Genomic DNA, 14,442 nt, shown 5'->3' with positions numbered 1-14,442 from the left:
TTATTCGAAATAAATTTGATTACTCATTCACTAGGTAACTTCCATTTTGTAATCTAATAACTCATTAATTTTGTTTTAATATAATAATAATTATAGTGTTATGGTAATTATATAAAAATTGTATGTATTCTCTTGTTTCCGGAATGTTCATTTATCTAGCACAACTTCTACATCCTCCAAATGGAGCATCTATAGTATTTCCTGTGTTAGGTCTCCCTAATCTGCGCGTTGGTGGACGTGGTGGCCTAAATATGAAAACAGAATTTTAATTAAGAATTATATAGAAAATATATTTATATCACTTCTTACCCAGATCCAGGTCTATAATCTCTTGTATATTCACTTCCATGTTTGTTCATATCTGGATTGATCAATGTTCTGAAACTATTAAATTTGTTAAAATATATTTCGATCTTTCACAAAGTAATAACCATAAAAAGTGATAGAGATCACTTACAACATAACAACCATATAAATTATACCAGTGAAGAATCTGAATACTTTTAAATGTAGTGGAGTTGTGTCCAAAACCTTACCATCTGAAAAAATGAAATACATTAATATTTAATAGAATTTTACATTTATTCAAATAAAGTTAAATTGTAAAATGTTATTAAGCGTACAGAGGTTAAGGTACTTACCATCCGATATGTAAACCATATTTTCTGATTTCTTTGTACTCAAATTTATTTACTAAATTTTTCAATTAGTCGAATTAAAAATTTTGTTTAATTAAATTTATACAAATACAATGTCACTCTAAACGTATTTTCGTGTTTTGACGCTTTGAACACCACGTCATACAGGATCTAATATTATCTAGTATGTATTCTACACATACATATATTGGGTTTTCAAACTTGTATTTGTACATATTGCATCGGTTATATTGTAAATAACCCTTAAGGACGGGTAAGTCATACGTACTACATACAATTTACTTTTCAAATATACACATGTGATTTAAAATTTTATCGACACATATATTTAATCTTTGTTTTTTATATTACTATGAACTATATATTCTAAATTTGAATTATAGTAGAAAGATTCGAATCGCGTCGCGCTAAAATTTTGAGTAAAAGCGCTAGAGATGCGAAACGAATGACTTTTAAATAACAAAATATAACCGTATAATAAGGAATGTAGGTTCATCTTCGAAATTCATATGAAATCAATCATCAAAATTTTTTAAAAATCCGCCTAGTATTTGAAATTTACGTTAGTGCGTATAATATCACATCAAATTTTGGTAGTCCCCGAAATACCGGAAACGTCCTTTGGTTCGTTTGCCGCCAAAGCAAGCTGTGTGTTGTGATGAAATTGTTTATCCTTTGATTCGAGATTCTTCATTTTATAAAAGATTAAGTGAGAGATTTGATATAAAGAAAACAATCTGATAAACTGTTTCTCAGAATTGTTACCGTAAAATTCTTGTCTTACAGTAAAATTATCGGTTAAACAAAGAAGACGATGGCCAAAGTTCAGCTAGCAAATGTAGCTGTTCTCGATAATCCTTCACCGTTTCTAAATCCATTTCAGTTCGAAGTTACTTTTGAATGTATCGAAGAACTGAAAGAAGGTAGTTTATTTAATCTTATTCTTATTCTTAAATATAAGTATACAGTTTGATTAACACTGTGAACAAGAAATACATACTTGAATATTTTTAGCACTTATGCTAGGTTAGCTTCAGCGGTTTAATAATGAATTTTCCAAGGACGAGTCTGTAGATTTATCATTATGATTTTGGTATAAAAAAGAAGATTGATATCCATTGATTTGATTATATTTTTTTGACAATTAATGCTATGAATCATTCTATCATAAATAAGTTGTATTTAATCATAATGATAACAATGGAATTGCAGATTTAGAATGGAAGATGATCTATGTCGGCAGTGCCGAATCTGAAGAATTCGATCAAGTTTTAGATACAATTTATGTCGGTCCAATTCCTGAAGGGAGGCATATGTTTGTATTTCAAGTAAGTTAATAACAAAATTTTATCTGTAATTTAAATTGTAACATAAAAGCCATTGTTTAAGATTTTGATTAAAGTGTGTTTAATAATACCATCTTTCATGTACATTGAATTATTATTTATTTTAGGCTGATCCTCCAGACGTCAGTAGAATTCCAGTTAATGATGCATTAGGTGTTACAGTTGTTTTACTGACTTGTTCATACAGAGGACATGAGTTTGTACGTGTTGGGTACTTTATAAATAATGAATACACAGATGCAGAACTTAGAGAAAACCCACCGCCACAGCCTCAGTTTGATAAGGTGCAACGAAATATCTTAGGAGATAAACCACGTGTCACTAGATTTAAAATAAATTGGGATGATAGTGCTAGTTCAACAACAAACAATGTACCAGAAGGCATGGATCCACAGAGCCTGGAAGAAACATCACAAGATGCCCCAACATCAACCTTGGGTTTTACAGAAAGCACACACAACAGTATGGAAGTAATGTAAATGTCAATTTACTGCCAATGATGAATAAGCTAGCACAGACCATAATATGAAGAATGAAGTAGTGCCTGGAATAAAGAGTCAAATGGTTCATATATTTGGATACCTCAGAGAAAGAAAAAACTTATGGAAAATAATAAATTTCCGACAGTGTATGTTAATTGTTTTTTTTTTGTTGAAATAAGCTTATAGGTTATAATAATATTGAAAAATAGATAATGCGATAATTTAAACTTTATTTGGGAATAATTTTGTTTATTACTGAGTACTGATGCATTATTATTTGCATTGAAACTCAACTAAGAATTATTAATTACATATCATTTGAAAGAACAAAAATGTGAATTAAAGAAAACTAAATATGCTGAAAAATGTTTTAAAATCAAAGCATAAAACAACAATATGTAATAATACGTCTTAAATTAATAATTCTGAACTCTGGACACTAACAAAAAAAAAAAAGGAGAGCTGTTTATATTCTAAAACTGATATTCTAAAAATGTTCAAAGCTTTGTGTTTAGTATTTTAAGTATTATAATATGGCTTATTATTGTATCGTAAATCGATAGAAATAAGGCTGTTCCCATTTCATCAGTGTATGTACATATATACTAAAATGAGAAATACATATTATGTTTTTTACTTCATTAAATTTGGTTTTTAAATATTTCACCTTCAATGATTCCGTGTATATACTGTAAAAACCTAATACTTGTTTACTTGTTGTGGCGTTAAATAAATTGATAATGAAAAATATGTACGAGATAAGAACCAAACGTGACGTAAAAAACACATGTATACGTAAATAAATCAACGTCGACACTGACAATTGTAATTACTAAAGACGGCCCTTTAAAGTGTTTTATAATGTAGGTGACGATGCGTTTGTATTAGCTTGTCGAAACGTTTTGCATGTGGTCGATGGCTCTTAATGGACATAAGAGAATCATTTATGAGTTTAATTTGTTATATTAAAATTTTGAACTGACCATACAAAAGGAACTATGGTTTTTAATATAGAACTTCTGTGCCCATAACTTTAAGAAATACAAATTAAACTAAAGTCGAGTTGAAGGTCTGAATAGGTATCGATTTTTTTTATAGATATTTTCAACCCCGCTAACAATAAGATTTTAAACTGCATACATTGGCCCTCTCCCCCAGCTGCAGACTACTTAACGAGACCTGTTCTCTATTGTTTACGAGAAATGGTGGTCCGCAAAACCACGACTACACCACTGCCGCCACCCCCACCACCTGACTCGTCGTGAGCAGGTCCGAACACGTTCAGTGTACGCCGGTTCCAGCGATTAGCAACAGCCCCAGAATACAGGTGGATTTTGAACGGTGCGGGTGTATTTTACGTGCGAAAGTGTGCGCACGAATGAATCTGTCAAAAATCTTGAGACGAATATTGGGCGCATGCGATTACGATTACGGGAACAATACACATTTCCAATTCCTGGACATTCGTATAATCTCCTCCAATGGTAAGTAAAAAAAATTTTTAATTTGCTAAGTATGTCAAAAAAATAGTAATTTTCTCTATCTACCCGTCAGTTGTAAAGTATGAGAAAATAATCTAATTTAACATGATATATTTTTCTTAATGTAAATGGCTGAGAAGAATACATATAATCGTTGATTGCCTTAATATTTCGAACACGATTGCGGTGTCAAATTGTATATAAAGTGATGAACACATGTCAACGGCGATGTATACACATTTACATATCTACAGGGGCCCCTTGTGAACAAACTGATTATAATTGCTATTATACGATGCAATACAGAGTGTCAAATCGTGCGATCTCAATGAGAGATCTTTTTCTTTTATCAGTTTCTTCACCTTCTCCCTTTCTTTTTCTTTTTTTGATAGAAACGTGTCTGTAATCTTTTCCCAGTATTTCATCATGCTTTCTAAGATTTGATCAGATGATATTGAACAAAATTATTTATAAATTGTATTTTATTTAATACGTAATTGTGTATTTCATACGTGAATTACGCCTTCGAATTGTGTTACGGGCATCACCGCAGCAGTTGTTAATATTTTACACAACTTTATCTACTTTCACTTATACAAAATTACGTATATGAACGAAATAATTATCAAATAATTTAATGCGTAGTATTTTGTAAATCGTACCATGGTCTTATTACTAGAACCAGAATATGTGTTCCACAATTCTCGGTACCACATTGGACGCGCGCGACGATGAGTCATGCGACCCCCATTTTTTCTTTTTCGTTCGGGAATCTCCGTAACCATCATAGAAACAAGATATCGTGAAGAAGTGAAGAAGCAATTATAATATCGGGCATTTTTATGTTTTGCCTACTATTATTGATAAAGCGATATTCCTTTTCTTTTATAATCATTGTAAATTTAAAATAAAACAATCTTTATTTAATAATTTGCAGTCAAATACAAGTTTCGTTCTTCTTTGTTTATATATAAGACGCGGTTTTGACCGCTAAATGTCGTTAACCGATTTCAAGGTAAATCAAATTTTCAGATTTTTTGTTATAAACATTAGACATTTAGACAAAAGATAAAATTTGATGGATTCACCGGTAACTTATCGGAAACTGTTTCTTATCAATTTCGTTATCTGATATAGAAAATATTTTTTTACTTCAATTACTATATCATAACTATACCGGTATTATTAAGCGTTTGTCGCAATCAGTAGTTCATTGTGACCCCTTTTAACGTGATACATTATAATTCCTAAACGACTGCAAGAAAAATTCAGGAATTTAAGTGCGTGATAGAAAGATCTGAAGATAAACTTATCTATTATACTCAAAATGAATGCTGAACTCAAAAAAAAGGTAAATGATTAGTACTACCAAATATTATTACACTGTTTGAATTTTTGTACAAGAAAATAGCGTTTACGTTTGAATGTGTTAATTGCAGTAGTTTATTCTTTACAAATTCAAACTTATCATAGCTGAAACTCAGGGTAACGACTACGATATGATCGAATTTCATCAGCATCCATTTTAAGATACACGGTGAACGCACGGAATTCAAGATGGTAACTGGTGTCGAATAAAATGGCGGAACACCAATCTTGCAGAATCATTCCTTCGTATTTCGTTCAATTAATATAAAATAGTAATAATATCGACAATTTGTAGTATCCTTCATAAAGTAAAGCTTATATAAATTATTTTTACCAAGTATTTATGTTACAATCACCGGGAAACTATTTTCATCCTTAGATTAATATAAAAAAACATAAAATTAAAATACTTTTTCTTTCTACAAAGAAATTATACTATTTTATACTATTACTATCTGTTATTTTGTAAAATTTCAAGAACCTGGTAATATAAAATCTTTACTGTAATTTGCGTTTCAGTTTCCACGAATATAAATAGTTCTAAACAAATCATTTAGTAAATTAAATAGAAACTTGTATTACAAACGATTTTAAACCGATGTAGAAATCTTAGAGATCTATCCAGAACCTTGAGAGTTAAACCGGAAATGCCGAGCGTACCACTGTGGTCCCTTTCTCAGATAATCTAATAAAACTGAAGATTGCGATATTTATTTCTGAAATTATTATTTTACGTGTCACTTTTGTATTTTAATAAATAATATAGCTAAATAATTCATCGATTAAATTAGTTACAAATAGATTAATTAATTAAAACCTCGATACGAGCAGGCATTCGATCTATTCCTTTTTTTGTTACTGTAATTTAGTCTTTAATAGACTAAGAAATATTATTTCAATTGTTATGATGTTTATAACGTATAATAAACGACAAAATTAAAATTTATAGACATTTTCGAAAGTGTCTTCTTTCGGATATCACAAGATCGAAGTTTTAAATGCTTGATTTAAAAATAGGTTTCTTTTTTATTTTGTAGGCTACGATAGAGGAAGGGTTTTGTCATGACGACGCCGATTGTTCTGCACAACAATATTGTTATCGTGTATCTGAACGATGCGTTGATTACACTCAATGTAGCAGATACAATCGGCAAGAAAATCGGGATAAGAGATCGCGACATCCTTCTCAGTGCGGACCATGTTTTTCTGGGTAACTATACTTTGCCAACGTCGTAAAGAATGTATTGAATAGAATAACATTCTTTGATTGTCAAATAATGAAATAAAAATTGTATAAAATAAATTGTTTATAGTTACACGGCCGAAGAACTAGGTACAGGTGAAATGGCGTGGGTGTGCAAGAAGGCAAATATCCAAAACGATGTCCCTGGTAAGAAAAGGCATTAAATAATACGTGCATTATGATTCATTTAATTAACATTGTTACCTTTCAACTGATCCTTTTTCTTGTCGTCATTTTGATTTTTGCAGATGTAGGAAAATTAAACATTAACACAATCATCATATGGACAACAATTAGCGGTGTCCTATTCGTTTCTTTATTAGTTATGCTTGTTGGTCTATACGTTAGGAGAAGTAAGTAATAAAAATAAAAGTATGTAATTTATAGATTCATTATGGAATAAAATATAATTATAATGGTATGTTTCAGGAGCGTCAAAAAGACGAAATAGTAAGCCGGAACAATGTGGCGACCTTAGTATGATGGAACCAAGTGCTCCACCAGTTGAAAATAGTGAGTATTATTGAAATTCTTATAGGTATCATTATTCACTATTACAACATATAATTATACTATTTAGTAACTATTTATCGCAAATCAACACAAAAGGTAGTGACTGTAAACGACTCAGTAGATTAAATTAAAGTTTGCCGTCTGTTTGAGGGTAAATTTCTTTTCCGAAGTTCTTTTTTTAACGCGTCTTATATGTAATCAGTATGTTGTGGTAAAAGAAGTTTCAACAAATCGACGGCAATTGTTCGGTTAAGAAAACATAGGCACTGTAACTTGCTTTCATGGCTTTCTTGCACACTTCTTAACAGTTTCATGTACACGTTAGTAGTACTAACCGTGAATAAAAACGGTTAATTTTTTTTATACGAAAAACACAATTATTTTATTACAGTATACCTACCTACTTGAACGCCGAATTAACTACGAGCTGTTCAAAAAGTGGTAATAACATGTATAGAATTACGTATCTTCGATTACATCAACGGTATTAATCAAATGCTTCATACGATTTTTTACACATTTGTGTTTTACAGGCCCATTTATTAGTCATGGAAAAGAACTACAACACATACCATTCAATAATAATAAAAATTTCAAGGATAATAACAACCTTGTTTGCGCGTCCGGTTTTAAGCCACCGAGCTGGATACGTACGAATCCCAATTATGATAATAATTTAAACAACGAGAATATGACTACAACGGGTCAGTTGCAATCTGTAGTTGAAATAACTCCTACTGATGTTCAGTCGAATACTTGGCAACAAGAGTAAGTAAATAAAATATTAAACATTTTAGAATTTCGCAATTTTATATTTACATATCTACATATGTGTGTAATGTTTGTGTAATTGTATTCTTGCAGCCAGTTAACGGTAGAGATTACTAACGGCAACCTGATCCAATATGAGGTAGAACAAGTAGACAATAACACGAATACAGTTTTACTACAGACCAATAACCCTTCTTCATCTAATACAAATGACGAAGAAGATAATAACAATACCAGCAACAACTCGGATTCGAGCAATGCTCATGAAGATAGAGAGCGTGTACGGACGTCGAACATTTTAATCTCTCCAAAAATATCTATGAATGTAAATTTGCTCAACATTGATTGATGATCTCAAAAAATATGAATATTTGTAATTGAATGTTGCATCAAGCAAATGCCCGACGAGAGAGAAATGAGAAAATTTACTTGGTAAAGACTTTACGTATTTTATTTAAATAAGTTCACTCGATATAAGAAACTAGAAAAAAACTCAAAATGTTACATTAATAGTTTAGTTATTTTGTTCACTATTTCTTATTAGGCCATGAAGTGAATTAAAAAATTTTTAACTAAAAAAGGGTCTAGTCAAAAAAAAGAATACACAGAAAGCTGACTATTATGATTTTTAAATTAAAAATTTTCGTAAAATCATTTTATCCTTGTTTCTTATATCCTTATTCTACATGCATGCCAGATATAATTAAAATTATTCTTAGATTAATTTATAATCTATTTTTATTCTTTAGTCATCATAATATTCATAAATATTATAGCCATATGTATTATGCTTTATTTATTTTCATCTTTTTTTTGCAGTCTTGATTATAATGACTTACCATTATTAAAAAGGTGAATAAAAAGTCTTTTTATGTAATGGAAAAAACGTATGTTGCAGTAATATAAATTCTGCTCGTTATTATTAATTGTTATAATTTGATATCAATAGTTCGTTAAAGATTTTTAAACTTAACATATCGTTGTTATATTCTTATCATAGAGTAAGCTATAAAAGGACTATTTTTTCTGTATTGAAAATATAATATTTCTGCATAATTAATGTGCTCGATAATAACTATATCAACAATTACTTTGATATTAAAGAGTGCTCAATATTTTACAAACACATAATAGTGTTTGTAAATCTTAAATAGAAATGTGATAGGTTTATAGATAATCTTTTGTTAACTACCAGTATTTATAATATCATAAATCAATGATCTGTGTCAAAATTTACAATGTTTGACGAACATTTAAATAAATATTTTTTTAAATAGGTGAAATGAAACAAAATTGTAAAATTTTGTTATCATGTTTAACTGTATAGTGCATATTACATTCATATTAGGTATATCTTTATATGTACTGTTATCTTTGCATTACATCTTCAATATGAAACTATAGCCTTATATATTTTGTACTTATGTGCCATTATAGTTTCAGACATTTCATATAGTAACTAAATATCAGTTTATGAATCTTAAATTTGATCTTTGATATTTAAAATACTTTTTTATAAGAAAAGTGCTTTCATTATGTTATAATGTTATATACTTCTACTATTGTATACTATTAATAAAAAAATTTGATTGATAATCCGTTTATGTTTCATCCCAAAATTTGTTTAAAATATTTTAACTATACTTTAACATTAATGTATATACATTATGGTAAACAAGCGTTATTTTCTACGACGCTCAGAAAACCTCAAGTCACATGCAAACAAAATGGTCAAATTTACCTCGCGCCAGCAGCTCAATTATTCGTCCAACGAAGAAGTATCGCCTGATGGCGACGAGTTCCGTTCGTTTTGCGCATGGTTAACTCTGATTGGCTCAAGCATACTTCGTCTGCGCAAGTGCGTGGTGACACTGCGCAGCATATCCGGCGTCTTTATATTCAGTATACTCTTCAACCTTCGATGTTAATCAGTTGCTTTCTGTGTTCACATATTTTTGTCCACCGTGTATGTGACCTCGAAGTGTCATAAAGTGCTTCAAAGTTAGAAATAAGAGTAGAAGGGTCCCCTTGAGCTGCGCGAAACAGGTTTGTTTTCTCGTTAAATAAGTAATAAATAATTAAGTGTGAGAGGAACTGCGTAGTTGGGTTATATCTTGTTTCAACTGTGTTTTACTCGATTTAAATGTAATTAAATGCAGAAAAATTTGACTATGAAAAATATTTATTAATATAGAAATTATATATTATACACTTTTCTTATAACTCTACATACTACTTTTTGACTTTACAAATATATAAATAATAAAAAAGTAAATGTTACAAACAATCTGAAGTACATATGATATTTTATGTACATAATTGTATTCTATTAATCATCAAAAGAAAACAATGTTTTTTTAATGCTTAATCTAAGTACAGCCAATACATTTATTACATAAATGTTAATACAATTTATATCAGTTTTCTGATTCTTTGTTATCATCTGTTGCCTTCTGTGATAAATCTGTATCCTCTTTTGTATCTTTATTCATTTTTGACTCTTCTGTTTCATCGGTATTACTTTTCTAAAAATGTTAAGTATGCATATTATATGTAATACTGCAATGTAAATTTAGTAGTTTAAATTATTGTTGTTTTTACTACCTTTGCATTATCTGCAGGTTCTTTTATATTACATATCTCCAATAAATTGTATTTCTTGAATTTATAATAATGTGGAGCAATAGACATTAGGCAAACACCACGTATCACTTCAACTACTACAGCAATCTCTGGATTTTTTAGATCCGCTTTGTTTCCAGGATTCTTCTTGCTTATTAATCCAGCTAAATCTTCAATAACTTGTTCTCTGTTTATATTATTATTGCTATGACGACTAAAATTATAATTTATAATTATATTGGATGTAAAAATTGATTAAGATTACAACTTAAATGTTAAAAATCTTACTTGAAAACAATACTAAATGTTTTTGGTTCTTGTGCAAAGTATTTTTCAAGCATTGCATCTGCTTTCAATTTTATATCAGTCATATAAGCTTTGCATACTACTTCAATTGGAAGTAATCTTAGTAAGAATCTTGTACGCTGTTGCTTTGTTTTATCCAATTCTGTAATAATTTTAGTCACCAATTCCAAGGGATTTGTTAAGGAACTTCTTACAAAAATTACGTTTTTCACGCCAGTATCAACTATCTAAACACAAGATTAAAAAAACAATGTTTATTTGGCAATTTTTCTAAAAAAAGAATTCCAATTTTTTCTCCAAACTTTACCTGAAATCTTCTGAAATCCACTGGCTTAGCATATTCTGTTTTCAATTCTTTAATTTCTTTGTTTAAAGCAGTTGATATGTCTTCTTCATCGCTTTTTTCAGTATCAGATACAGAATCCTGTTTTTTTATTTCAGATCCTTCCATATTATCATTGTTAGAATCCTTGAATCAAAGAGAGATTTAGTTTATTTATCTTTGTGGTATTCAACTATATTTACACTATACCTTTGTGGTATTTGATCCATAAATTTCATCGGCAAATTCATTAAGTAATTTATAAGCATCGCGTATACAATCTTTCTCGCGATAATTGCATGTGCATAAGAAGCCGATCATTCCTGGTTCCAAATTAAATTGCTTATGTTTTTTCTTATTATTGTTATAAAAACTTCTTTTTCGCTTCTGAATATCCATTTTTATAATAGATACCTGGATAGACATAAATTTTTTGTGTTATTTGCTAGGCTACAATTAATAACAATAAGATGTTGATGATGATAGACTTACCCTGTTGTATTAAAAAATAATATATCAATAATTGTTCAAATTTGAAATTTAATCAAGCTATTCAGTGAATTCAACTTGCATTACGTTTACAACACGTTGAGTTTATAAACCATTTCCACGTGATTCCATAGCTTCAATCATAGTTTCAATTTCAATTAAAGTGCAGATCGATTAATACAGAGATAGTAACACGCCCGGGTTTTGCTTGGTTCGGTAAAGTGCTGCCTTATGCGGTCGATTCTTATAAAATGTAGGAATCTGTCCTAGCTGATTTCATGTCATTACAGACACAAACCTTTACCATTTTCATGTCACACCCTATTGTTTATATCAATTGGAATTAATTTTGCATTACAGCGCTTTTAATGGCAGGAATTAGAATAAAAAATAATCATAGTTTTTAGGTATCTGCAGCAGCCAGAGATGGGGAAGTCTACCATGCTTGGTGCTGTACAAAACTTTCACCAGAGTTGGCCGCATGGTGCAGCACCAGTACGTAGCGGCAAGCAAATCCCGAGGGTGAGTATATTTTTATTTCTTTTTAATAATAGTAATTAAATAGTTATACAACTACAAAATTCATTAATTTTAATTAATAAACATATTCTCCTATTCTTTTTTTAATTGGAAATAACGATTATGATATTACATGTTCGTATAACGACTTATTTATACATCAATGATGTTTCTGTAACAAAATTTCAAAAATGGAGGCACTTATTCGTAAATACAATTTCTGATCAGATAAAATATGCAATTGCTGGAAACGTAGGCGGAAAAAGAAATGAAAATAAAGAAACGCGAGGTGTAACGTTATCTTTGGAGGTAAAATTCTAACAAAGTTACACGTTCCCGGGAAAATGTGCTTTCATGCTTCATTTACTACAAAGATGCATTCAATGATAGACGTTTGCGATAATGGGAATTGTCGCTGGTTACGACTCACGCTCGCAATTTTGAGGTCACGAAAATGTCGACTTCCTGATAAGCAGCCGTAGTTTAATAACACGTTACTGTGAAACTTTCGAAATTAAAATTTCACGATTTAAAAAGCATTATTTAAATGGAAATATATCATGCGTCGTGCGTCCTATTTTTAATAGGATTATTGTTGCCTCCTAGTGAATGCATTCATTAAACTGCAACCTGAGCAGATGCTTTTATTAAAGTTTAAATTTCATAGCTTATGAATACATTTAGTCATCGAATTAGTATGTGCATATATTGACTACTAAGCGTATACATTTATCAAATTAATTTATTGTGATATATCACAAATTCAATTTTTCTTCATTAAATTCGGGTCCCGTTATAATCGAAAGGCAAAGTGAATCGATGAGAGGTGAAAACGAAATCCAAGCCTCTTGGTTGTTGATCTCTATTCCAGTCGAGCGATTCGCGAATAGCTGTTGAAACATTTCAGGAATTTATCTAAAACGGCACGTGACGCCGTTATCAGGGTCATTATTCGTTGGTAATATACGGTGGCGTGTCAGGTCGTATTTGACAATGCCATAAAGTGATCTGAGTATATCCAGTAGGGATGCGCGGGTACCCGATATTACGGGCTTGGGCGGGCTCGATTAGTTAATTAGAGTTTGGAAGCTTGAAAAATTTTTATCCTCACCGCGGCAATATAACGAGAGACTGTAATATTAATATTAGCTGTGATTTTGGAGAGAGCGTACGACTTCCAGTGTAATGGTAAATGTAAAAATTGTAAATGATTAGTTAATTAGAGTTTGGAAGCTTGAAAAATTTGTACCCTCACCGCGGCAATATAACAAGAGACTACTATAATATTAATATTAGCTGTGATTTTGGAGAGAGCTGTTGCGTTTCACTTTCGATTAGCCACAGACCAGCCGATCTGTTTCCGTGATCTTGACGAGATTTCAAAGGCTCCCTGACAGCCTTTGTCATCTATATCTTGCCAGATAACAAAGCGATATGGCCTTCGTCTTAATTGACATCGATCGAATGTATGTGTCTGTTCGATTAGCACAGTGATAGTTCGAACATCACTGAAGATTCTTCCTCGAAGTTGAATAATTGAAGCGACAGCGCGGAGATGTTACAATAAATTGTTTTATTGTTTCGTTCTACGTTTCTTCGTAATTTCTAATTCTTCGCAAACCATTTGCTCATCAACGTTAAATCTCGGTTGTTGGAGATCGTTGTTGACTACGAGTTAATCGTTCACAGGAAGCTTATATAAAGCCAAGATTTCTTCGCTTTGTAACATGAAATTTGTTGTTTTCTATACGGTTCACGTAAAGGTGTTACGTGGAAGCAGTCTCTTCATCGTCGGTATCCAAGTTCTCTGGAGGTAGGACAGTTAACGTGAAAGCTTGCCAATTAATCGAATCGTTGTTGCGAAGTAATTACGTACGACGAGAAGAAAACGTGGGTCTAAGAAGCGTATCAAAGTAAACTTAAACGAAACGAACGTAGTTTTCGAGGTAAACTGCACCCTCTGTGTCTTTGGAATTTAATTACCTTTCTTCCAACGAAACACCATAAAACAATATAAACTGTATACTTTGGTACATTTAAAACTTTTGATTTTGTTTTATCAAGCGAGGAAAAATAGAAAAAGAAAACATAGGATACAGTTGGTGATGCTGTTTATTTTTCATAATTTTTTTAATTACTTACGAAGCATATGATTCTCCATTCTCGATTTCTAACAACATGCAATTTTCCCTTCCTGTTCAGTTTCAGAATTGGCTATTACCTACCATTGTCCTTTGTACGTGGTCCAATTCAACTGTATGACGGTCTTGAAAGGCTGGAAACTGTTCACTCTTTGAATTCAGGCTGTTGCTTTAAATAAA

General features: G+C 30.8%; 5 protein-coding genes across 15 annotated transcripts in view; 3 read left to right on the top strand and 2 right to left on the bottom strand.

Moving 5' to 3' along the window:
• Positions 1-8: 8 nt before the first annotated feature.
• LOC117602185 (selenoprotein K) lies at positions 9-806 on the bottom strand. 2 transcript variants are annotated; one of them, XM_034319868.2, is made up of 4 exons: positions 642-806; positions 458-539; positions 310-384; positions 9-245 (listed from the first exon to the last, which is right to left on the bottom strand). In XM_034319868.2, exons 1-4 carry the CDS (start codon positions 658-660, stop codon positions 152-154), a joined length of 270 nt encoding a protein of 89 aa, XP_034175759.2. In that variant the 5' UTR covers positions 661-806; the 3' UTR covers positions 9-151. The 2 variants fall into 2 exon arrangements, with proteins under 2 accessions (XP_034175759.2, XP_076546167.1); XM_076690052.1 differs by lacking the exon at positions 642-806 and having other exon boundaries at positions 458-558.
• An 87-nt stretch (positions 807-893) lies between these two features.
• On the top strand, positions 894-3,643 carry asf1 (histone chaperone asf1). 2 transcript variants are annotated; one of them, XM_034319853.2, is made up of 4 exons: positions 894-912; positions 1,446-1,582; positions 1,872-1,987; positions 2,113-3,643. In XM_034319853.2, exons 2-4 carry the CDS (start codon positions 1,474-1,476, stop codon positions 2,482-2,484), a joined length of 597 nt encoding a protein of 198 aa, XP_034175744.1. In that variant the 5' UTR covers positions 894-912; positions 1,446-1,473; the 3' UTR covers positions 2,485-3,643. The 2 variants fall into 2 exon arrangements, with proteins under 2 accessions (XP_034175744.1, XP_034175739.1); XM_034319848.2 differs by lacking the exon at positions 894-912 and adding an exon at positions 1,130-1,368.
• A 158-nt stretch (positions 3,644-3,801) lies between these two features.
• Positions 3,802-9,160, top strand: LOC117602139 (uncharacterized). Of its 3 annotated transcripts, XR_004580889.2 has the most exons (8): positions 5,120-5,319; positions 6,374-6,546; positions 6,650-6,726; positions 6,828-6,932; positions 7,009-7,092; positions 7,626-7,860; positions 7,957-8,295; positions 8,683-9,160. XR_004580889.2 is itself a non-coding variant. In XM_034319765.2 (7 exons), the coding sequence occupies exons 1-7, from the start codon at positions 3,969-3,971 to the stop codon at positions 8,210-8,212; spliced, it is 933 nt and encodes a 310-aa protein (XP_034175656.1). In that variant the 5' UTR covers positions 3,802-3,968; the 3' UTR covers positions 8,213-8,620. The 3 variants fall into 3 exon arrangements, 2 of the variants coding, with proteins under 2 accessions (XP_034175656.1, XP_034175641.1); XM_034319765.2 differs by lacking the exons at positions 5,120-5,319; positions 8,683-9,160 and adding an exon at positions 3,802-3,971 and having other exon boundaries at positions 7,957-8,620; XM_034319750.2 differs by lacking the exon at positions 8,683-9,160 and having other exon boundaries at positions 5,121-5,319; positions 7,957-8,624.
• Positions 9,161-9,780: 620 nt separating this feature from the next.
• Positions 9,781-14,442, top strand: part of unc-13-4A (BAI1 associated protein 3) — a 64,007-nt gene continuing 59,345 nt past the window's right edge. For 4 of the 7 annotated variants that reach the window (XM_034319554.2, XM_034319572.2, XM_034319563.2 and 1 more), the window contains exons 1-2: positions 9,781-9,909; positions 12,003-12,124. The gene's annotated coding sequence lies outside the window, so the exon portion shown is untranslated. Of the gene's footprint in view, positions 9,910-9,981; positions 10,009-12,002; positions 12,125-14,442 lie in introns of those variants that run through there. The other 3 variants (XM_034319532.2, XM_034319545.2, XM_034319521.2) reach the window with 3 other exon arrangements.
• LOC117602148 (THUMP domain-containing protein 1 homolog) lies at positions 10,194-11,795 on the bottom strand. Its single transcript, XM_034319779.2, has 6 exons — positions 11,606-11,795; positions 11,324-11,527; positions 11,099-11,260; positions 10,774-11,018; positions 10,468-10,699; positions 10,194-10,388 (listed from the first exon to the last, which is right to left on the bottom strand). The coding sequence occupies exons 2-6, from the start codon at positions 11,510-11,512 to the stop codon at positions 10,281-10,283; spliced, it is 936 nt and encodes a 311-aa protein (XP_034175670.2). The 5' UTR covers positions 11,513-11,527; positions 11,606-11,795; the 3' UTR covers positions 10,194-10,280.

The sequence above is a fragment of the Osmia lignaria genome, chromosome 9 (genome assembly GCF_051020975.1).
Source record: "Osmia lignaria lignaria isolate PbOS001 chromosome 9, iyOsmLign1, whole genome shotgun sequence".
Classification (NCBI taxonomy): Eukaryota; Metazoa; Arthropoda; class Insecta; order Hymenoptera; family Megachilidae; genus Osmia; species Osmia lignaria.
This window is presented reverse-complemented; position numbering and strand designations above follow the sequence as displayed.